The sequence below is a fragment of the Cryptosporidium ryanae genome, assembly GCF_009792415.1.
Source record: "Cryptosporidium ryanae isolate 45019 chromosome Unknown contig_85, whole genome shotgun sequence".
Lineage (NCBI taxonomy): Eukaryota > Apicomplexa > Conoidasida > Eucoccidiorida > Cryptosporidiidae > Cryptosporidium > Cryptosporidium ryanae.
In genome coordinates, this window is record NW_027125490.1 from 49,055 (window position 1) to 72,697 (window position 23,643).

At 31.1% G+C, this 23,643-nt stretch overlaps 14 protein-coding genes across 14 annotated transcripts; 9 read left to right on the plus strand and 5 right to left on the minus strand.

Annotated features, from left to right (window-relative positions):
* Window positions 1–825: 825 nt before the first annotated feature.
* Window positions 826–1,656, plus strand: FG386_003541 (uncharacterized protein; the record flags this gene model as incomplete). The annotated part of the gene is made up of 1 exon (XM_067342809.1): window positions 826–1,656. The coding sequence occupies one exon, from the start codon at window positions 826–828 to the stop codon at window positions 1,654–1,656; it is 831 nt and encodes a 276-aa protein (XP_067199055.1).
* A 48-nt stretch (window positions 1,657–1,704) lies between these two features.
* FG386_003542 (uncharacterized protein) lies at window positions 1,705–2,075 on the minus strand (the record flags this gene model as incomplete). The annotated part of the gene is made up of 2 exons (XM_067342810.1): window positions 1,705–1,710; window positions 1,767–2,075. The coding sequence occupies 2 exons, from the start codon at window positions 2,073–2,075 to the stop codon at window positions 1,705–1,707; spliced, it is 315 nt and encodes a 104-aa protein (XP_067199056.1).
* Window positions 2,076–2,387: 312 nt separating this feature from the next.
* FG386_003543 (myb domain-containing protein) lies at window positions 2,388–3,764 on the minus strand (the record flags this gene model as incomplete). The annotated part of the gene is made up of 1 exon (XM_067342811.1): window positions 2,388–3,764. One exon carries the CDS (start codon window positions 3,762–3,764, stop codon window positions 2,388–2,390), a length of 1,377 nt encoding a protein of 458 aa, XP_067199057.1.
* A 106-nt stretch (window positions 3,765–3,870) lies between these two features.
* On the plus strand, window positions 3,871–5,571 carry FG386_003544 (uncharacterized protein; the record flags this gene model as incomplete). The annotated part of the gene is made up of 1 exon (XM_067342812.1): window positions 3,871–5,571. The coding sequence occupies one exon, from the start codon at window positions 3,871–3,873 to the stop codon at window positions 5,569–5,571; it is 1,701 nt and encodes a 566-aa protein (XP_067199058.1).
* Window positions 5,572–5,646: 75 nt separating this feature from the next.
* On the plus strand, window positions 5,647–6,486 carry FG386_003546 (PUP1/proteasome subunit beta type 7; the record flags this gene model as incomplete). Its single annotated transcript, XM_067342814.1, has 1 exon — window positions 5,647–6,486. One exon carries the CDS (start codon window positions 5,647–5,649, stop codon window positions 6,484–6,486), a length of 840 nt encoding a protein of 279 aa, XP_067199060.1.
* Window positions 6,487–6,648: 162 nt separating this feature from the next.
* FG386_003547 (histone H3) lies at window positions 6,649–7,056 on the minus strand (the record flags this gene model as incomplete). Its single annotated transcript, XM_067342815.1, has 1 exon — window positions 6,649–7,056. The coding sequence occupies one exon, from the start codon at window positions 7,054–7,056 to the stop codon at window positions 6,649–6,651; it is 408 nt and encodes a 135-aa protein (XP_067199061.1).
* Window positions 7,057–7,484: 428 nt separating this feature from the next.
* On the plus strand, window positions 7,485–8,329 carry FG386_003548 (uncharacterized protein; the record flags this gene model as incomplete). The annotated part of the gene is made up of 3 exons (XM_067342816.1): window positions 7,485–7,529; window positions 7,575–7,671; window positions 7,725–8,329. 3 exons carry the CDS (start codon window positions 7,485–7,487, stop codon window positions 8,327–8,329), a joined length of 747 nt encoding a protein of 248 aa, XP_067199062.1.
* Window positions 8,330–8,412: 83 nt separating this feature from the next.
* FG386_003549 (TBC domain) lies at window positions 8,413–9,525 on the plus strand (the record flags this gene model as incomplete). Its single annotated transcript, XM_067342817.1, has 1 exon — window positions 8,413–9,525. The coding sequence occupies one exon, from the start codon at window positions 8,413–8,415 to the stop codon at window positions 9,523–9,525; it is 1,113 nt and encodes a 370-aa protein (XP_067199063.1).
* A 28-nt stretch (window positions 9,526–9,553) lies between these two features.
* Window positions 9,554–10,672, plus strand: FG386_003550 (uncharacterized protein; the record flags this gene model as incomplete). The annotated part of the gene is made up of 1 exon (XM_067342818.1): window positions 9,554–10,672. One exon carries the CDS (start codon window positions 9,554–9,556, stop codon window positions 10,670–10,672), a length of 1,119 nt encoding a protein of 372 aa, XP_067199064.1.
* A 410-nt stretch (window positions 10,673–11,082) lies between these two features.
* FG386_003551 (RNA binding protein) lies at window positions 11,083–11,805 on the minus strand (the record flags this gene model as incomplete). Its single annotated transcript, XM_067342819.1, has 1 exon — window positions 11,083–11,805. The coding sequence occupies one exon, from the start codon at window positions 11,803–11,805 to the stop codon at window positions 11,083–11,085; it is 723 nt and encodes a 240-aa protein (XP_067199065.1).
* Window positions 11,806–12,024: 219 nt separating this feature from the next.
* FG386_003552 (kinesin-related protein K2) lies at window positions 12,025–13,635 on the minus strand (the record flags this gene model as incomplete). Its single annotated transcript, XM_067342820.1, has 1 exon — window positions 12,025–13,635. One exon carries the CDS (start codon window positions 13,633–13,635, stop codon window positions 12,025–12,027), a length of 1,611 nt encoding a protein of 536 aa, XP_067199066.1.
* A 248-nt stretch (window positions 13,636–13,883) lies between these two features.
* Window positions 13,884–17,519, plus strand: FG386_003553 (uncharacterized protein; the record flags this gene model as incomplete). Its single annotated transcript, XM_067342821.1, has 1 exon — window positions 13,884–17,519. The coding sequence occupies one exon, from the start codon at window positions 13,884–13,886 to the stop codon at window positions 17,517–17,519; it is 3,636 nt and encodes a 1,211-aa protein (XP_067199067.1).
* Window positions 17,520–17,600: 81 nt separating this feature from the next.
* Window positions 17,601–18,248, plus strand: FG386_003554 (uncharacterized protein; the record flags this gene model as incomplete). Its single annotated transcript, XM_067342822.1, has 1 exon — window positions 17,601–18,248. The coding sequence occupies one exon, from the start codon at window positions 17,601–17,603 to the stop codon at window positions 18,246–18,248; it is 648 nt and encodes a 215-aa protein (XP_067199068.1).
* A 268-nt stretch (window positions 18,249–18,516) lies between these two features.
* On the plus strand, window positions 18,517–23,488 carry FG386_003555 (DNA-directed RNA polymerase; the record flags this gene model as incomplete). Its single annotated transcript, XM_067342823.1, has 1 exon — window positions 18,517–23,488. A coding segment is annotated over one exon (4,972 nt), but the record flags the coding sequence as incomplete, so codon positions are not given.
* Between the last annotated feature and the right edge of the window lie 155 nt (window positions 23,489–23,643).

Here is a 23,643-nt window from a genome sequence, read left to right on the forward strand (position 1 = left end):
AAATGTTTTGATTAAGTAGTTATTTGTTTTAATTAAAATAATATGAAAATTTTTGAAAATTGTTTTCTTTCATTATTTTATTTAATAAATTATTATTAAAAAAAATTTATTCAAAATGGTTGCTTCGTCATTTTGATTAGTTAAACCACATGAACGTGAATTAAAGTAGTAAATTTGCACCAATTATTCAAAAAAATCATAAAGTTGGAATATTATATAACAGAAATATATGAATTTAGTTGTATGATCAAGTATTGGAAAACATACATCACATTAAATCAAGATAACTTATTTGCTTTTCTGAGAGAATTATTTGTAAAATATATGCAACACAATTAGCGCAATTTCTTAAAATTTATGAAATTTACTGATATTTTTACACAATTAACATATAAGAAACTTAACAAGTCTATCTTTAATAATGTTCTATTTTGTAGTTTTGGAGAAAGGCTCAAGCCTCTAAAACTTAGTAAAAGTGTTACTTTTGCTGGTGCATTTGTCCTCACTATAATTGGATGTTCTTATTTTCGTAATAAAGAAACTAAAAAATTACCATTCAGTGATTTAAATTATCATTTTAAGAGAACATTCAATACTTCTTTTATTTTCATTCAAAAGAACAATTTTAAACTTTTTAAGAAAAATAAAATTGGTAATCAATTTAAACAAACTAAAGAAATAAATGAGAAAAGTAAGTGTATATTTAATAATCAAGACCAAGCAGTTAGTAATGAATGCTTAAGCCATAATCATTTAATTTTTGTTTCTAAATACAAGCATTTTTTCAAAATAAACAAATTTATAAATTCTTTTACAGGTCAAATGATGACGTTGAGTAAAATATATAAACAGAATATTGATAAAACAGATGTGATCATCGATATTTTTCATGACAACTTCGACAAAATAATAAGTAATACTGATAATAAAAACCCTTTGCTAATCATGTATTACGAACGAAACTGTCTAACATGTTTTTTGATAAGACCATTTATAAATACACTCGCAGAAAAACTTGGAAAAGTGACTGATATTAAATTTGCAAGGTTAAACATTGATGAAATTGGAATAAATATTGGCTCTCCACATATTTTTGCTACACCTACATTTGTTATGTACTATGGAAAGGATAACTTTATTAAGTTGGAGGAGTACAAGCCTACAGAAATAATAGACTTATTATTTAGAGAAATTAAAACCACAAATAAAAATGAAACCGAAAAAATATATAGTGATTTGAAGAATCAGGAAAAAAAAATTTATGTAAGATTTCAAATTTTCATTTTAATTTCAATATGGAAAATGTACCTAATTGAAATTGAAAATATATCTTCCTGCGAGAAAAAAAGTTGTATTAGAGACATCATTAAAAAGTCCAGGGAACTTCAAAAAATAACAACAGAATTTTTGAAAAACTTAGAAACAGGTTTTAACAACGAAATTCCCTTGCAAAATATTAACTACGAAAGTCAATTGATGAAAGATAACGAACTAAGAAATTCATGTATAGAAGAGGTGTTTGCAAAAGGCATCTCTGAAGATATGGAAAGATCTGACACTTTAGAAGAGAATATTAATTATATGAAACATGAATTAAAAGAAATAATCATAGATTATAATATATTAATTGATATATTGGAAAAATCCAACTATTGAATATAAACGTTTATTCTTAAGTTATTAAAGTATTCTTCTTCTGGAATTTCAACCCTCTTAAAGTGTTTCAATTCTGAATTAAAATTATCAAAAAGAGGGCGAATATGTACTTTTATTCCAAAAATATCCGACTCATCATATTGTAAAGATTTCCGAAAAAATACATTACTTCTAAATAATACAAAATAAATGTCACTGTCCTCTCTCGTAAACCCATTTACCCAATAGTCAATTGGACCTATTTCAAGTTCCAAAATTGGTCTCATTAAACTTATAAACCTCCTTTCAAATCCAGAAATAACCACCCAATGTCCACTTTCACTATATTCAATACTGTCTTCGATGTTGTACTTCGAATATATTTCTTTTGTTATACCCTCCTCATAACACTTCCTTGGAATTACCAACTCCTGATTCATTTTTAAAATACAAACAATTAAACACTCTCAATATAGTTATTTTTTTGTGGTATAGAGATATAACAGTTATGCTGTTACATAAGTTTGAAACAATCAGTAATACATTCGCCACTATAAAATAAATATAAAACAAATCCGAACAAACTTCTTTGATGAATGCAAAAACAATAATTCGTATGAAAGCACTTTACTTATCCTCTAGAATTGGCATCAATATTCGACTCTGGAAAATAGAAGATCATTTGAGGGGAGTGAGTAAAGAAATATTTCCTTCCTAATTCATCACCCAGGCCCGAGGCGCGGCCCCGTCGTCTAATGGATATGACGTTGGTCTTCGGAACCAAAGGTTGTGGGTTCGAGTCCCATCGAGGTCGCTTTTAAATTTTTATTGTGCTGGTACATTCCTGCTTGAAAAATTACTTGTTGTAAGGAACTATATTCACAATGAGATTTATTCGTATTTTTAGACTTTATTTTCTCACCTCTCACTTGTTTAATTAGTTTTAACACTATTTTCCTTAGTCTCTTTGAATTAACACAAAACTTTTGCCTCTTTTCACTTCCCTCTTTACCAGCAATGTTTTCAGTGCTATAAAAAATTTCAATAAACTCTGATTGAGTTATTGATGCAAGGGTCTGCTTGTTTTTAAATTTTTCAAATAAAATAGCTATTCTGTCACTTATATGTAAAGTTTTGTCCGTCAACCTAGAAATGCTCAATCTAATTCTTGACCATAATGTGGTGAGAGGAAAATCAACAGACAAGATCTTCGGCCAATCATTGTATTTAATTTCATCAATAGTTGAATACTCATATCTAGTATCGTAGAGGTATTTTAGTGCTATAAAAAATATATTAGAGGTTTGGCTATTTGCTTGTTTAACTTGAATTGATTTAATTTTTGGATAAAGCGAGGATATATATCTTAATCTAATCTGGCTTTGGCTTATTCTTCCAGAATAATCAGATAAATCATCCCCAACTATTGGTTGTAGTTCAATACCCTCTTTTTTTATTAAATATTTTGAACATTTTCTCCAAAACCTCAGAAATTCCGTTGGAAATAACGGCAAAGAAAGCGAATCAATTATTGTTTTCCAAGAGATTCCTTTAAATGGCAAAAATTCGCCTGTGTAATATTCAATGCAATACAAGACAAATAAATCAATCACGAATGGCATTTTCGAGTTTAAGAATTTCTCAGAGTTAGAACTTAACTTGCCACCCAAAGTAATATCCTGCTTACATTTTTCAATCCTCGGTGACAAATCACGCCATTTATCACGAATTGATGCCGCAGATCTCCCAATAAATTCAGTAAACATGCTCCATTTTTGGCCGTATTCACCAACAAGTTTAATAAGCTCGTTTTCTTCTTCAGGAGACCATTTGCCTTTTTTACCAGATCCAATCATACGTTTTGAAAAATAATAAATTGATTGAAGAGATCTATTAGGGAGAGCTTCACCTATTATTGACCAATGATTCTCTTTTTTCCCTTTGTTATTAGAGAAAATATGTTCCAGACCTTCATCCCATTCCCAATTTTGAGAATTAAAATATTCCTTAATCTTTAAATTAATAATTTCTCTCTCTTTGGAGCTAAATTTTCCCTTCAAAATATTAGGGTTGTTGATATGATCATTCCAACTTCTAACATATGTAAAACCATGATTATTTGCTATCATTTTCAACAATAATCCAGATATATCTCGAGGCAATTACTATCCGGTTTTATTCCCGCCCTAACATTTAACTGTGTGAGAAATCGACTATTAACTATTTTGGTAAATTATGGTTGAACTTAATGAACTTAAACAACATAATATCCTAAGCGAAAGAAAGTATTTGATGGATGTGGCTACTCATTTTGTTGATCACTTCAGGTTATTGATTGATGAATCAATAAGAATAAGAAACTGGAAAAGGGGTGAAAAGTATTGTTCTTTGTTAAGACTCGTAAATCCACTGGATATAAACGATACATTAAAGTGGTGTAAATGTCTATACCACCTATCAGATTATTTTGCCGTTATTCGTATCACAAAATCTATTTATTTAGACACTAAATCTGAACTTTGTGTAACAGGCCTTCAACTCTTAGTGTTAAGATCAGAAAGTGAGTTTTCAATAGGAAGGTACAACGATTGCGTTGATACATCTAATACAATAATAAGAAGTGCAACAGATATGTTTATCTCTAATTCTAATCCAAAATCTATCTTTTTTTTGAAACAAATAAAAATAAAAGCATTATCTATTCAGGCCAGAATATACGAGTTGAACAATATCAATGATAAATTTATCGAAATCAATAAGAATATTTTATTTAATGAAGACCCACTTAATATTTTAGCCATAAAATCAGTTTTCTCTTCACAAAGACTGTCTATTGAAGATAAATTTAGATTATTAGAAGAATGGGAAAAACATGTAACAGAAAAATTCAAATGGATGTTTCATATTGTACAATTTAGAGTATTATGTGATCAATTCACTGGAATTAACATTGATTTTAAGGAAATTACTAAATTTTTGAATTTTAATTCAAGATTCATTGACAAAATACCATTTTTTATATCAAAAATGTCGTTTGTGCGTGATTTCCTATACCCAATACCTTTTCAAGAAAATAAAACTATTTTGTTTAAAGAATCACGTGTTTTTGACCCATCTAATTGTCTGGACTGTGAACGTGAAATAATTATGCGTACTACTTCTGCACAAAATGATATTGGATTAATTCTGACTTCGACAAATATCTTAGATCAAAAAATTCCCTTGTCACCTCTTTCACTTTTCTCTATGGGTTGTTATTACTACAAACAGTCAATATATTCAAAATCAGCACACTTATTTAGAAGAGTAATCGAGTTAGAACCCGGGTTTTACGAAGCCCACCTGCTTCTTGCACATTCATTTTCATTGAACAATAATCACTCACAAGCTCTTATGATGTATTCTTTTATTCAGGACAAGTGGAAAGGGAGTTACTATGGTTCACTGTACAAAGGTATAGAGTACTTGAAGAGTGGTGAATATGAAATGGCTAAATTAAACATTGAAAAATCTCTCCAACAAAATTCTTTCAATCCTATATTGTTGAATGAGTATGGAGTGCTCCAATTCTACAGAAAGAAATACAAAGAGGCAATTTCAACATTTAGAAGAGCTCTGGATTCAGACATTTTAAAGGAAGTAAAAAATAAAGATTTGCTATACTTGCTAAGAATAAATTTATCATGTTCACTCATATGGTCATTCTTATATTCTAATAGCGATCAAGACGTGTTCATTATCGATGAAGTTATTTCTTTATTGCAAGGTACCATATCTAATAAAAACACCAGGTTCAGTAATTCACTGGCAAAAATTGTTCTTGCAATTGCTTATCAAATAAGTGGAAGCAAAGAGAAGGCAACTGATAAATACCTTGAATGTCTCTCTTTAAAAAATCCGGTTAATTTAGATTTATTACACTTGATGTGTAGTTAAGTACCTTTATAATTTAGCGCCGTTAAATTATCTTTACCCCCACATTTTTTTTTTCATTCGAGACCAATTTTAACAATGGATGCTTATGTAAGTAGATATTTTAACGACAAAACCTCTAGTGGGTTTGAGTTTGATTGTAAGCACAGAAATGAGGCTATTAGGAATAATAACAGTATCAACTTCTCCATAGTTAAGACAGGTACAACCATTGTTGGTGTTGCCTGTAGTGATTGTGTTGTTCTTGGTGCTGACACAAGAGCTACTAATGGGCCAATTGTTGCAGATAAGGACTGTGACAAAATTCATAGGCTTTCTGATAATATATATGCTGCTGGTGCAGGAACTGCTGCTGATCTTGATCATGTAACTTCCCTTATTGAGGGGAATTTAGAATTACAGAAACTTCAAATGAATCGCAAACCAAGAGTAGCAAATGCAGTTTCAATGCTTAGTAATCACCTTTATCAGTATCAGGGTCATGTTGGTGCTCATTTAATTGTTGCAGGAACTGATACCACAGGAAGCTATATTTACCAAGTCTCCGCTCATGGTTGCATTATGCAAAAACCTTATTCCACTATGGGAAGTGGTTCTCTATCTGCAATATCTGTTCTTGAATCAGGATATAACGATAACCTTTCTGAACTAGAGTGTGTTGGATTGGTTTCCTCCGCGATAAAAGCAGGGATCTACAATGATCTATATAGTGGAAGCAATGTAAATATTCTAATTATTAGAAAGGACTCAGTTGAGCACATAAGACATTTTGATGTCAAGGCAGGTGAGAGAATATATCGCCAACCAAAGATAATATCCTTCCCTAAAGGAACAACTCCAGTTATTTCAGATGAGACGGAGGAAGTGCATTCATTTATCACTGAAGTAACAGAAACACTAGATGAAGAAATGAAGTAGAATCACTAGACAAATAAATTTATGATACTTTCTGTATAAAATATAATAATAGACTTCTAAACAATGCCGTACTTAAGTGCGGTAGCTAGTGCCACCCGTATCTTTCCAACTTACAGATCTTTACCGTTCCAGTAAGGTGTAGAATGAATGTGTGTGATCGAACTATCTTTCACCTCTAATTCTTCTGGCTAATTGAATGTCCTTCGGCATTATTGTTACACGATGAGCGTGTATTGCGCATAAGTTTGTATCCTCAAAAAGTCCGACTAAGTAGGCCTCTGATGCTTCTTGTAATGCCATTACTGCCTGTGATTGAAATCTTAAATCAGTTTTAAAATCTTGTGCAATTTCGCGTACAAGTCTTTGAAATGGTAACTTCCTAATCAACAACTCTGTCGAACGCTGAAAACGACGGATTTCTCTCAGTGCTACTGTCCCTGGTCTATAACGACGAGGTTTTTTTACTCCACCAGTTACTGGAGCAGACTTACGGGCACCCTTAGATGCTAATTGCTTTCTAGGGGCCTTTCCACCTGTTGATTTCCTTGCTGTCTGTTTTGTTCTTGCCATTTTTAAAACAATTTATCAAGTGAAAATTCGGAAATTATAAAGTTTGATGCGGTAAGTAATGGCGGTATTTTTTGGAGATCAAATTAAGCGCAAATAAAAATTTCGATCACGAAAAATATTTCAAATTTACTTCAAAAACTCTGTTGCTTTAATAGAATAAATTGATTAAAACTTATTAATAAATAGTTTTTAAGCAAATCTTTTTTTTATACAGGTATAACACTTTATGTGTTATATTTTCAAATATGTAGTAAGTACTGTTTTATAAAATTTGATTTTATATATTACCTTGTTTTGTTTTAATTTAAATATTCTTGTAAATTTTATTAAATTTCAAGTTAAACTTAGTTAATAATAATAATATATTTTTTATTTTGTTTAAGGTGTAAAACCAGTGTCAGGGCGCTTTAGTTTATTTATTTTATAAAATGAACACTTTAGATTTAAATGGTATTCGTGAATTTAGCAAGATGGTAAGTTATTATAAATATTATTAACGAGTGTTTTAATTTATTTAGTTCAAAAATATTTCAGAAGAATATGTGTCTAGTGAACTAATTAATATCGAGTATTGTGTCATAAAAGACTTTATGCAATCATTTATTAACACAGAAAGTAAGTTTACAAAAATAAATGGCTCGTTTAACAGTATGTTACACATAACTCAGGTATAAATACGGAAAAGCAGCGAAATTCTCATTTACCAAAAATTCAATATTCGCTAGCAAAGGGTGACAATTTCAATTCAAAGTTCACTGGCGGGTGTTCTTCTTGCGGAGCTGTAATTGATTTAATGTTTTCGGTCGACGCAATTATTGGTGAAAGTAACTCAAAAACTACTTATTTTAATCAAAAATATTTGAGATGTAAAATGTGTAATTTTAAAATTTCGAAATTCCATAGTATGAATTTTTCGGACTCTATTATTTATCCGAGGACCAAAAACGCTTTACGGGCAAATTCATTCTACGTCACTGGTATCAGAAGCTCTCTGAATTTCGGGAACTTTATTAGATCTCAGATGAAACCTAACAATCATATAAATGTTGTTAAGGTTAAATCTACCATTAAGAACATTAACGCGTCAAATCATACCTGGAGAATACTCGATGCAATGCAGAAAAAAAAAGCACCCAAGATCCAAGAAATTTGTCCTGAATGTTCACATAATGAAGCATTCTTTACTCAGTTTCAGGCTAGATCCGCAGATGAAGGTACTACTGTTATGTACGAATGTTGTAGATGTCATCATCGCAGAATTATAAACAATTAATTTTTTTTTCTTATTTGCGCTTGAAGATCTGTGCGCTAAACCCCCGTTCCAAAGTTTTTTTTCTTGTTAATTTGTTCGAGTTGATGAACTTGAGAAATTCTCAGTCTTCGGCCCTGCATACTAGAGAGCATCGACTCATATCTGTTTTGAATCAGGAATGTATAAATCTTGAATTGTTACAGGATCTACTTTGGTCTGGAATTCCAAAAGGCTCTCCCCCCGAACTAAGGAGGGATGCTTGGCAGGTAATGCTAGGTTATTTGCCACCAAGAAGGGATAGAGTTGATTCATATAAATTAAGAAAAGCTAATGAATACTCAATTCTTATAAATGAACACATCAATAATGAAAATCACTCTGAACAAGAAAAAAAATTGCTTAGACAGATTAAAGTAGACCTACCAAGAACATTTCTAGAATACAAGTCACTGAAAAACGAGAAGATATTTGAAATGATGGAAAGAATACTGTTTCTCTGGGCAATTAGAAATCCTGCAAGTGGGTATGTTCAAGGTATTAATGATTTATTACCACCTTTCCTCGTTGTATTCTTGTTGCCTCTATGTCCAGAAGGTGAAATAGAACGACTTGATATTGAAAACGTATCTATTGACCAAATGTTTGAAATAGAAGTCGGTGTATATTGGTGTTTAACAAGAATGCTTGATAATTTACAAGAAAACTATGTCTCAGAACAGCCCGGAATACATAAACTTGTTACATATTTACAGGAAGTTATAAGAAGAACTGACAAAAAATTGTTCGACCACTTAAAGAATCAAGGAGTTAACTTCATTCAATTTTCTTTCAGATGGATTAACTGTTTGTTGACTAGGGAGTTTCCAATAAGGTGTGTTGTGCGCCTATGGGACACATATATAGCTGAAAACACTTTAAATAAAACAAATAAATGTACCAGATCAAGCTCTATCACAACTTTGGACAGGCATTCTAGCAACGTTTTAATATCACATTTTAATGCATTCCACGCATATGTATGTGCTGCATTTCTAATGCACTGGAGAAAAGAACTCGAAAAAATGGACTTTGCGGGAATAATGCTTTTTTTGCAGAATACACCTGCTCAAAATTGGACAGAGAGAGAAATTGATTCATTGCTTGCACAGGCTTTCGTCTTGCAAAGTTTATTTCATTCTTCACCAAGGCATTTAATTGACTACTCTCAAAACAAATAATTTTTAAGTAAAAAAATATTAATCGTTAATGGGTACTTTGTGTCTTCAAGATTTAGTGGAGATGGTGTTTGCATTACAACCTATAGGTGATATATTAGAAATGTCTGAAGAATTAGGGTTGTTAAGCAATATAAATACACAGCTTTTATTTATAAAATCTATTTTTTTTTGTGATGTTTACAAAAGATTCCCTCTTCCACTAACCTATTGTAAAACCCTCCTCTATAGAATAATTAAAAAAATAGAGTCTTTGAACGAGGAAGTATCTGAATCTCTTTATTCATGTCTATCCCAGATACATAAAGAAGATACAAACCAAATAAGCAAAGATTCACACATAATACTTTCAATTAAAAACCCTGAAGAAATCAATTATTCCAATAAAACTCAAGAAAGCTCAGTTACTAGATATTTTGCGTTCAGGTTTGAATATTGCAATTCTGTCGGAATGAGACCATGGTCTGCAGGGTTTTATCTAACTGAGTGGCTAATACACTGTTCAAAATTTAATAGGGGGGTGCTGGACAGTAATATTATCGAACTAGGAAGTGGAATTGGAGTTGCAAGTATAGTAACATTTCTAACAATTCAAATATCGAGTATATTTTCTACTGACTTTGATAAGAATATTGTTGATAATATTAAATACAATTATTCAATAAATGGTGTAGAGTTTGATCAAATGAACGAATCAGACGATGAGTTCAACTATAAAGTAAAAGTTGGGTGCCTAGATTGGGAAACAATGAACATTTATGTTGCAGGGGAACTTGTTAAATCTCTTAAAAACCCCTTGATTATTTCATCTGATGTTATTTATGATAATAAACTTACTTTAAGTTATACAAGAGCAATAATGCACATTCTTAGGGCTGCATATAAAAAGAAATTCGGAAAATACCCGAATAATCACATAAATACAGATGTTAATTATGTAAACTGGCGGAAATTGCCTATTGCAGATTTTGAGTACATACAAACTTATGCAATTTCAATAAATACCCTTAGAAATGAAAAGACTATCCAATACTTCGTAAATTGTTGTATTGAAAATGGAATGAAAGTTTCAATTGATAAGACCGAAATTCCAACATTATTTAAATATGAATTGAGCACACCAATTATAGTATTTATTATTCATTTTTAATCACATATTAGAGTTCATTTAAAATTATAACTTTTTTTTACACACAAAGGTACAAATATTATTTCATGTTCGTTTTAAGCCAAACACAATAATTCAAATAAAGAACATGTATTTTCAAATGTAATTCTTTTTGGTTATATGACTTATTTTTGATTGTTAAGAAATTGCAAATAGTTATTACACAGAATTAATACTAGGTGAATCCGGTTGTTTAAATATTAAGCTTCTAAAAATTACTATACAGATTATTTTCGATATTTTAACTCATACATGTGTTGGGAAAATTGTCATTTATATTCTTTCAGAATAAAATTCACGTTTGGCCCTGATTCTATATATTATCCTATATCATATTTATAATCCTTCTATATAATAATAACTTATAATCACTTATCTTTCAGTTTTTCAGATTAATTCCTTTCAATCAATCCCATGACATTTTCGTGTGACTTTTTTGATTTTCGTTTATTTCTAACTCCTGATCGGCGTCGTTTCTTAAATTTATCACTTATGTGATATTTATTCTCCCTGGAGCAGCAAAACGAATTCCTTTCACAAACATTTTGTCTTAATTCAGAACTTAGAGTCCTGCTCTGATTATTTGCAAATTGGATTTCTAAAATTACTCCATTAAAATCATACCCATTCAGTGCTTTTTGTGAGGCTTCTGCACTTCTAGTATCGTAAAATTCAACAAATTTTTCTGACACCCTTTTTCTATTATTACTTACTTTTTTAACTTCACCGTAAGCACAAAATAATTCCTTGTAATCTTCCATTGTGTTTGGATCAGAGGCAATTTTGCCATTTGTTACTGTTTTGATGAAAAGTGTACCAGAATTTTTGTCATTTGATCCCTTTACATCTTTATCTAGTGAATATTGTACGTCGATTACCCTTCCCTGTATGAATGAACTTTTTAACGTATTCCTTGCACCTTCTGCCCTTCTTATATCGAAGTATTCAACTAATGCAGTTCCCCTACGTGGACACATAGAGACCTTCTTCAAATCACCAAAAGGCTCACAAAGCTGCCTAACCGAATCTTCTGTCATATCATATGGAAGTTTGCATATGTATAATGTTCTTGAAATGAAAGTTTCACCATTAGGGCACAAATTTTCTGCATCCATTCGTTGGTCATGTTTTTTAGATTCATCGAGTTCGAAAATATCATTTCGCACAGATCCTGAATCATTTCGACTTATATAATCGTTTTTTGTTTGCCCAGTTATTTGAAAACATTGTACAGTTTTATACATTGAAGTAAATTGATTATTAAAAAGGAATCTCAACAACTAGAAAATGTTAATTTCACCGCCACAAGTCGTGTGGGGAGTTACATGCGGCACCTACTTTTTGCTTGAATTCGTGTCACAATTTTGTACTTTTGATGCAAACCTAAGCGAGCTGATTGTTTCACTTAAGGAGGAAGTAATCGGAGATACATGTACTAACATTGCAGTTTTGCTGTTTCCTCCAAGTGAATTCTTCAGAACCATTGTCAATTTGCTATTCCTGTATGGGACATGCTCCTTTCCCATAGTAATTGATTGTATAACATCGCCTAGCGCACTTAAAGACTTATTAATAAATTGAGTTTCTTTCATTCTTTCCCCTGAAACTCCGCTTTTGTCAACCCTTTCAGACCCCGCTAGGTCTATAAGTGAAAGTGTTGAAGATATAGATGCTTTCCTTGTTTCTTCAAACCCTTTATGTTTGCCATTTATTTTCAGTTGTATTATACTATGTGACCTTGAACTCCTTTCATTACATTTTGTGTATGCTTCTGCCCTGCTTTTTTGAGAAACTTTTAGAATGTTGTCAACATCTTGTACGCTATTAACTGTGATCTCACTCACTCCTGTTAAAACAGAACATCCAGATTGATCAAGTTTAATTTCTGTGTGTTTTTGTTTAGGTGAGATCAGGTCTCTGATAGTCTCATTGTAAACTTCGATTGAAGAGCATACTACAGTATATTCCCATCCTCTCTCTTTATTATCAGAAATAACATCAAAAATTAATTTTAATCCTCTTGGTATCATTCCAACATCACTTCCAGTTCCCCCCATCATTGTATATGTCTTTCCACTTCCAGTTTGTCCATAAGAAAAAACACACACATTGTACCCATCCAGTGCAGATTGAATCAATTGAGATATTTCCTCAAAAACGTCCTCCTGTGAAGAAGAAGTTGGAAAAATATAATCAAATTTAAATGACGACAAAGAAAATCCTCTTGAATTATTTTTAATTGTTAATGTTGATGAATCTTCCGAAATCTCATATTGAATACATGAGTTTCGTTCAATATTTTTGGGTGGTCGTATTCTACAAAAAACCCTAATATTACCTTTTATATCCTGAAGCTCATTAAAAAATGTTCTCCTCATATTATTTATTATTATCGCTTGGCGTTGAAGACGTAACTTCCAAGATAATATTTCTTGATTTGCAAGTTCTATTTGTTGCGCAACAGAAAGTCTCGCAGAATATGCCCAATACTTTTTTCTAAGTATTTGATTTAACTTATTGAGCTTATTTTCAGTCTCAAGTTTTTTGTCTGCTTTTTCTTTGTATATCTTACTGAGTTCCTTATTTCTCATAACTTCTTTTTCAAGTAATTTTTTAATTGGTTCGATACTTGATTCAAGTTTCATTAATTCCTGTTTCTTTGACTTCAGAGCCTCAACAATTTGAGGTTTTGATTCATCTACAATCTCAAGATGTTTGTTCAATTCAACACTAACATTTTTTATCTCCTCTTTTATCTTAGATGTTCTTTTCCTGTTTACATTATCATTATTAAGTATTTTATTTAGCTCAGTTTCTTTATACTTGATTAACTGAGTAACCCTTTCTTGCTCATCTTCCAAAACACGTATCCTCTCATAAAACAATGAATTTACTTCTTCTTGTTTAGATTTAAATTCTTTAACTTTAGAATAATTACCCTTCATTATATATATTAACCATTATTTAAATTTTATATCCCATTAACCCACAAGTGCAAATGTGATTAAGCGCTGATTTACATTAAAAAAAAGAGCAGGAAGAACCACCGATTTGTCAGATTAACAATTATTTTTGTGATATAATTATTTTTATATATTAACTTATTTTTCAAATACAGTGATATATATTTTAATTATTAATCTCTGTTTTTAACACTAATACCAGTTATTTAATTATTTACTCCAAAAGGCCAATGATATCAAATTTTTATGATGAACAAGTCAGGAATACAATTAAATTACTTCATAAAAAACTTCTCAAATTGTTTTATCTAGAAAATGTATGTGATTCTAAGTTGTTGAATGAAATTAGCAGTGCAATTTCTGAATCGACTGAATACGGGATTTCACAATGCGTAGATATTATCATTCCTCCAATAATAATGGCTATTCATAAATATATTAAAAACGAAAATCACGTTAAATCACAAAATTACAATTCAAAAGAATTAAATACAAAGTTTTCTTTAAATTATTTAAATATTACATTTATTGAAGAGCTTTTTAAAATACTGCACAACGTGTTATACAAGATTAATTCAACAGAAGATATAGTTTCAAATCGCATTTCGATGATTTTTTACGATATAATGTTCCCAATTGCTCAAACTTTCAGAATATGTAATATTTGGGAGAATGATTTTTTGATAAACTTATTGATTAAAATAGTGAATCTTGACTTTTATTTATTTTGGAAAAACTGGAAATATGATGTATCTGATTCAAAAGGACAACATTTGATTATTCCCGTAATTGTTGATTGTCTTCTATCAATATCGCTAACCCGTCCTAACGAAAATAAAAATTATTCGAAATGTAAAATTTATTCTAAGGATACCAAAAAAATTTCTCTGGAATTACTCTCCAAAATTCCAAATATCATTAATGATAATGAAATTTTGATAAAAATATTCCCTGGGGTAATTCAGGCAGTTAGTTTGCAAATATTGAATATCGATCTAGATAACACACCTATTGAAGTTATTGAATTATCTCTTAAAACTTTTTTAGAATGGTTCAATTATTGTATTAATGATAAAGTCGAATCGATTTATCCCAAAATCATAATATCTTCAACAATAAATACTGGTAAGATCGTACAGCACATCCTAAATTTCAAATCAAGTAATCTCTCCTTAAATACATCCTTTAAAAATACGGACCAAAATGAACAAAAGAGTGAGAAGCTAAGAACCATAAGGAATTTTTTTATTGAAATAGCAATTTCTTGTTTAAATTCATTTGAAATCTTTATTAAATATTCTGAAAATACATTGGTAACGTGTATTGATTTTTTGTTTTCAATGTGTCAAGACAAAGAAGAAAATTCCATTATTACATTTCTGAAATTCTTAAATGGTGTTTTTCAAAATATAAATTCTAATCAAAAATTAGAATTTTTAAAAAATTACTTCTCTAAAATTTCTGACCATTTTGAATGTGGTATTTTTGATAACAAAAAGAGGAAGGACTACGGTGGGATTAATATGTATGAATTATTGAACCTAATTTCGAGGGATTATGGAGTGTTGTTTATTAGAAATCAAGTAAATATCAGTTCGTACTATTTGAATACAGAAAATATGTTGAATTCTTTTTTTGAAAACTTCATTTCTGACAACTCTTTTGAAAGTTATGAAAAAAACATCTTGAAATATAGTAATGAAATCAATAAATTTAACACTAAAAGATTTTCAGTGTGTTGTAAAGAAGATTTAACTATTGAGACACTAGATGTTTATATGGAAATTACAGACATAATATTCTCGTGTAAAGAAACTTATCAAAAAAGCACTTTCAACTGTGATTTTGACGTTTTGGACAATATTAGTATATTTGAATTTGTTGGCGACGTCATCACATCTATTTTTTGTGAAAAAATTTGCGAACATAACATTAGTAAATTGAAATCTTTTTCGTTGCTTGTGCTAAATATGATATCAATTTTATTAATGAATTTGAAAAATGAAACTATTACAAGTTATGTTGCTGACTTATTTAAGCAAAAATTTTCAAGAATAAATTCAAATAAATCAAATATTAAATTATTTACGAATTTTTTAATCTATTTCATTCTTTGTTATTTATCCGAATATTTAATTAATTTCCAAATAAAAGACGCTAACAAACCTTACCATTTTTCAAATAAAAATAACAAGGAGATTTCTGAGTTGTTATATAATTTATTTGATTTCACGATGAAAGAGTTTTCGGAAGAAATTTCATTTAATATTGAAAGCATTCATTCAATTATAAATGTGAACATATTATTGGTTTTAATGGGAAATATCATTAAAATAGCTAACAATATTGAACATAACAAGAAAATATACACTCTTAAATTTAACTCTATAATTTTTAATTTATTTTCTTGCTTTTATAGCAGAATAAACATTACACATAATAATGCAAAATTTGTCTTAGTTCAATTTTCCACTTTGCTCGGTTCAGACAATTGCTCAAAATCTGAAATTAGAGAATTGTTAGTTGACCATTCTATTGATTTATTGAGGCCACTAGAAACAATTTTTTACAATGAAATCAACTCAGAGAAAATCCAAATTCTATATTTTTTGGTTTCTAATTGCAAAATTGAACTTTTACTGGAACTGGATGATTTCATTGAAAAAATAACAAAAATTAATGTTAAAGAAAATATGTGGATATTTGAATTTATTTTCATTATTTCGCATCGTTTATCATCTGAATTATACTCTTCCAAAAAAAAACTCACTTCCGAATTGATTTCTAATTACGTTCCAAACATAATGAACTTAAAAGAAGAAATTTATGTTAATTTTAAGGGCACTGGAGAAAATATTAAAAAAATGATTTTTATTTTTTGCCTGGAATTTAATGTGTTTTTTAGAAATATTTCAGAAACAGTCACTTGTACGATGTATAAAAATGTTTGCAACGATTTATCTAAAAATGATCATATTAAAGAAGATTTTTCAAATAAATATCAGTCAAATGACCTAAATCTCGAAATGCCTAAAATAAAAACTATTGTTAATAAATTAATACCAATAACACGTTTATTCTCGTTTAATAACGATTATAATGAATTTTCCATACAAAAATATCAATATTTCTCTGTTAATGCGCTGATCAATTGTTTAAATATCTTATCAAGAGATGAACAAAATTTACTTCCAGAAGCTAGTAGAATTGTCTCACACGCAATCAATTCTTGGAAAAGACTAATACATTTATTCATTTACAGTACTAATAGTGAATACGAAAAAGTTTCCATGAATATACGTGAAATATGTATAATTAATCAAATATTAATAAGGTTGATTGTTTCGTGCGAATATTTTGTGGTAAAAAAACTAGAAGAAAATTTAGTACCTCTGTTACTTGATTTTATCGAATTTATCCTTATAAATTCCAAGAAGTTTGAGTTCATGGACGACAAGGAAGACAAATTAAATTCAACAATATACATACTTGGTATTCAAGCAATAAATCTTCTCAAATACTTTACAAAACAGTACTCCAAACAAAGCGTAATAAAATTTGAAATATTGAACGGCATAGTTGGGAAATTCATTTCACCAGTAATTGGAAACTATTCAATATACTGGAGATTAGTTTCTACAGAAATAATCATTACCTTATTCAAGGTTTTTCCGTTCGTAATTAAGGCACATTTAAGGAAATCAATAGTGGAAATTAACGACCATATATCAACAATATCATTTATTACTAAATACATATCTGAAAGCTGCTTTTCAAAAAAAGATGAAAAACTATCTTGGATAGTTGATTTGATTACAAATACAGGGGGTGAATCTTTGTTAATCTCTAAAATAAATTCTATTTAGATAATAAGCACAGCGCCATTGCCAAAACTGTAAATTAAATGTGGGATTTTGTTTCACAACAAATTTGGTTCAATTTAAATTATGAGTTCTAGCGATGGTGATATAGTTGAAATTTATGACAAGAACGAGTCATTCTTTCTTAAATTTAATGACCGAAGTGAATCTTTGATTGATTTGCAAAATGAGACTCATAAATATAAACCCAATTTTAAAATTAGTAGGGAAAACTTGTTTCGCAGTGCCGATAAAGATAATATTTGGGACTTATTCACGGACAATTTTTCTGAATTTAAAGAATATCCATGCAATGATAGTATGGAAGAAGAGGTAAAATCTTTACTTCATATTATAAAAACCTTTGAAGATTGGAAGTCAAAAACATACCCTCTGAATGTTACCATGAACGATTTTCTTAAGTTTTTAGAACGCCACACAGTTAATACAGATGCTCAGGATTACCGTATAAAGGCAATTCAGAAGTACATTAAAACTAATAAGAACACTCAATTCACGACCGAAAAAATGAGCCCTGTTCATGGAAAACCGCATATGAAAATTAAGAAAGATAGTGATAATTTAAATCCATATTTCAAGAGCGAAAACAGTAATGTTTGTATAGCTCAAAATAATTCCGATAGTAATTCTATAGATGACTTGTTAAAACGTAAGAAAGAAATCGCACTCAATAGGAGAAGAATTTTACTTAATAGAAAGGATATAGATTTGTAGAATTAGTGCTAGTGTAGAATTTGTTTTATATGAAAACCATTCAATTAACAAATATCTGTTTTGAATAAATATATCTTCTGAATTTGAACACTTTCTTTTTTTGAGATGAGTGTCTTTTGAGCCAAAAATAATTGCCACCGCTTATTAGGTATTATAGACGTGACGTTTTGACTTTAAGTCCATTTCATTGAAAGAGATTACACATATATTTATGTATTTATATGATTTATGAGAAAATAGGGTATCTAAGAGTAATACATCTGTAAATATGTCGATATCCTTGGACCTGAACTCGCCTTTTAGTAATAAGGAGTTGAAGAAAATATTCAGCATAGAGTTTGGTGTTCTTTCACCGGAACTTATAAGAAAGTACTCTGTTTTGGAAGTTAAGATATCTGACATATACGAGAATGGAAGACCTAAATCGGGTGGGCTTAATGACCCATTGTTAGGTACAATTGACTATCATATTCTATGTGAAACGTGCCACATGGATATAAAGTCATGTCCTGGGCACTTTGCTCATATTGAACTAGGCAGGCCTATGTTTCACATAGGATTCATAAACACGGTCCTTAAATTACTTAGGTGTGTATGCTATGCATGTTCAAAATTATTTCTTGATACTATGGATCCAAGGTTTAAACAAATAAAGCGAGTTAGAAATCCAAGGTTGAGACTTAAGAAAATATTTGACATTGCGAGTTCAATGAAGAGGTGCGTTGTTTCTAGCGATGGATCAGGATGTGGATTTATACAACCAACTTACTCAAAAGAAGGATATAATTTATATATAAATCAAACCCAAGATGAAAATCGTAACATAGATGATGATTCTATCGACTCGAAGAGATTACTTACGGCTGATGAGGTTCTCACAATTTTCAAGAGAATAACCCATGAAGATATGAAAATCCTTGGGTTTGACCCGAATAAGTGTAATCCATCTTGGTTTATAAGCACCGTTATTCCAATTCCTCCACCTGCTGTTAGACCATACGTACAATTCGGTAGTGATAGAAGTGAAGACGATTTGACATTGAAGCTTCAACAAATAATTAAACTAAATGAAAATCTAAAAAAGCAGATACGAATAGGATCACCGGAACATATTGTAAATGAAATGACAACTGTGTTGCAATATCACCTGATAACTTTAATTAACAATGATCTCCCTGGGTTACCCCAATCCAGAACTAGAAGCAATAGACCTATTAAGTCTTTAAGAGCGAGATTGAAAGGAAAAGATGGTAGAATACGTGGAAATTTGATGGGAAAAAGAGTTGACTTCTCAGCAAGAACAGTAATTACAGGAGATCCTAATCTTGCAGTTGACCAGGTAGGGGTGCCATTTTCAATCGCAATGACATTAACTTATCCTGAGATTGTTACCCCATATAATATTGAAGAACTTAGAGAACTTGTTCAGAGAGGACCAAATGAATGGCCGGGAGCTACATCAATTATTCAAGAAGATGGAACAAAGATTGACCTAAGATTTTGTGGAGGAGCTAATAACATGAGTACGTTACTTCAATACGGATGGAAAGTTGAGAGACACATGAAAAATGATGACTTGGTACTCTTTAATAGGCAACCAAGTTTACACAAAATGAGTATTATGGGTCATCGTGTAAAAATTCTCCCTTATTCAACATTTAGGTTAAATCTTTCTGTAACATCCCCATACAATGCAGATTTTGATGGTGATGAAATGAATTTGCATCTTGCTCAGTCTCATGAAACAAGGTCTGAAATAAAGAATTTGATGATGGTACCAAGGCAGATCGTATCACCACAGGGTAATAAACCAGTTATTGGTATTGTTCAGGATTCCCTTCTTGGAATATTTCTACTTACAAGGAAATCAACTTTTCTCACGAAAGAGAAGTTTTTACAATTGCTTCTTTGTATTCCTTACTGGAATGGAGTAATACCTCCTCCCGCTATTTTCAGACCACAACCACTGTGGACAGGAAAACAGATTATAACAGTGTTGCTTGCATTTACAACAGATTTGGGCGAACCTATAGAACTGAATTTGATGCGTGATGGAAGTATAGTTACTATAAAGCAATCAAACAACTTAAATTCTGAGAATAAAGACGACTCGAAGGAAAATATAGTAAATAATCCATGGATTTCAGAGCTTGATAATCAGGTATTAATACAAAAAGGAGAACATATATGCGGTGTTCTGACAAAGAAGATAGCTGGTTCGTCCTCTGGTTCATTGATACACATTCTTTGGAATGAAATAGGTCCAGAGAAAACTGGACTTTTTTTGACATATACTCAAATGGTTGTTAACACATGGCTCTTAGAACACGGTTTTACGGTTGGGTGTCAAGATATCCAACCTCACAGTTCAACTTTAGAAAAAATAATGAATTCTCTTGAAGGATCAAAACTTCAGGTGCAACAAATTATTAGAAAAGCGCAGAGAGGGAAGTTGGATTGCCAACCTGGGAAAAGTTTGATTGAATCATTTGAGGCTCAAGTTAACCAGGAGTTGAATAGTGCACGTGAGATTTCTGGTACAATAGCTACAGAGAATTTAGATTCTTCGAAAAACAATATCGTTGCCATGGTTCAGTGTGGTAGCAAAGGTTCAATGATAAATATTTCACAGATTATGGCTTGTGTGGGGCAACAAAATGTGGAGGGGAAACGTATTCCATTTGGTTTTAGAGACAGAAGTTTACCACACTTTTTAAAATATGATTATGGACCTGAGAGCCGTGGGTTTGTTTCAAATTCATATCTTTCCGGTCTAACACCACAAGAAGTTTTTTTCCACGCAATGGGTGGTAGAGAAGGTATTATTGATACTGCATGTAAGACATCTGAAACAGGATATATTCAAAGAAGACTTATTAAAGCAATGGAAGATTGTATGGTACAATATGACAGGACTGTTAGGAATAGTAGTGGCGATATCATTCAATTTCTTTATGGTGAAGATGGAATGGCTGGAGAATTCATCGAGGACCAAGTTATGGAACTTTTACAGATGGAGGCAGCAGTTTTTCAGCACAAATATCGCCACAATATTGAGCATCCTCGTTGGGGTTCTTCTTGGAATGGTGTTCAACAATCTCTAATTAAAAATCTTCAATTTGATCTCGAGTCACAAAATATATTAAACTCTGAGTATAAACAACTTGTAATTGATCGTGAGCAATTAGGCAGAGATATTTTCCCTGATGGTGAAACCAGACAACATTTACCGATAAACATGAACCGAATAATACAAATGGCACAACAGAAGTTTCCACGTACAAATGAAATTTCATCGAACAAGGATTGGGGTCCTGTATTTATTGCTAAAAAAGTTGAGTCGTTGTTTGATAAGCTATTACTTTGGAAAAATATTGGAGTTTGTAATGACCATAGTTCAAATAAAACAAATTTCATTTTTGATAGTATAATTGCAGAAGTTCAGAAAAATGCAACAACCCTGTTGGGAATACATATAAGAAGTGCTTTGGCAAGTAAAAAGATTTTAGAGGTTGATAGACTTGGACCAACAGCATTTGAGTGGATTCTAGGTGAGATTGAACATCAATTTTACAGAAGTCTTGCACATTCTGGGGAGATGGTAGGAACTATTGCCGCACAATCTATTGGTGAGCCTGCAACTCAAATGACACTTAATACCTTCCACTTCGCAGGCGTTGGATCGAAAAATGTTACTCTTGGTGTACCTAGATTGAGAGAATTAATTAATGTAGCTAAAAATGTTAGAACTCCAACTCTTACAGTTTATCTTGAAAGTGGAATTGCCAACGATCAGGAACAAGCGAAAGATGTCTTAACTTTACTAGAACATACGACATTACAAAGTATCACAACAATTTCCCACGTTTTATATGATCCTATACCTGATAATACATTTATTGTAGCTGATAAGGATTGGGTAAGTGACTATTATGAGTTTCCAGATGATGTGGATATCACTGACAGATTGGGAAGGTGGTTATTGAGAGTTCAACTGAAAAACAAGCAGGTTACAGACAAAAAACTTTCTATGAAGGAAATTGGCGATAAGATACTAATGGAGTTTAACAGAGATGAATTAGATTGCATTTGGACAGATGATAACTCTGACGAACTCGTGTTGAGAATTAGAATTAAAAATATAGAGCCAAATGAAACTCAAATTGATGAAAACCAAAACTTAAATGAAGAAAACGAGGATAATTCTATATCTATTTCATCTGGTGTTGAAGAAAATAAGTTTCTTGAAAAATTGATGATTGAATGCCTTTCGCAAATAACTTTGAGAGGAATACACAATATAAAGAAGGTATATATGAAGGAAGAGCAAGTATCGAGATATGACTGTATAAGCCAAAAGATGGTAAGAGATAATCAATGGGTTTTAGATACAGATGGTTGCAATCTTGAAACAGTACTTTGTCATAGTGCTATCGATAGTACTAGAACTGTTTCTAATGATATAACCGAAGTTTTTACTGTTTTGGGAATTGAAGCAGTTAGGAGAGCTCTTTTGAAGGAACTTAGAACAGTTATCTCATTTGATGGAAGTTATGTAAATTACAGGCATCTTGCATTACTTTGTGACAACATGACCCAGAAGGGACACTTAATGAGTATTACAAGACATGGAATTAATAGGGTAGATAGGGGTCCTTTACAGAAGTGTAGTTTTGAGGAAACAGTTGAGGTCCTGATGGATGCAGCAATGTTTGGTGAGACCGATTACTTAAATGGAATAAGTGAGAATGTTATGCTTGGCCAACTAGCCCCATATGGTACTGCGTGTTTTGATGTTCTAATAGACTCAGACAAGCTAAGGGATACTGCGATACATCTTGATGTTCATAATGAATTTGGAAAACATGGAAAATATTCCACATTATTACAGCAAAGGAACTCATATGATAACAGTACAAATTACAGCAGTTTATATGATAATAGTTCATATGAATCACCAATGTCACCAATTTCTCCAATGTCACCACTTTATAATTCATATGAACCAATGTCTCCACTGTTATCTGGTCAATTCTCTCCTGTACAAATGACTCCAAGGTCCCCTATGAGTCCTGTTTCTCCTAGTGGCATTTTTAGTCCTGTGCCATATTCACCGACAAGTCCTACCTCTCCACTTATGGATTATACTCCCACTTCTCCAGTTTATGCCAATAGCAGCCCAAGTTACAATTCAGAAGTCTCCGAGAGAGTTAAGAAGAAATACAGAATTAATGATTTAGGTAATGGAAATTCCTTTGCCTCACCAACATCACCTAATTATTCACCAACATCACCTAATTATTCACCAACATCACCTAATTATTCACCAACATCACCTAATTATTCACCAACATCACCACATTATTCACCAACATCACCACATTATTCACCAACA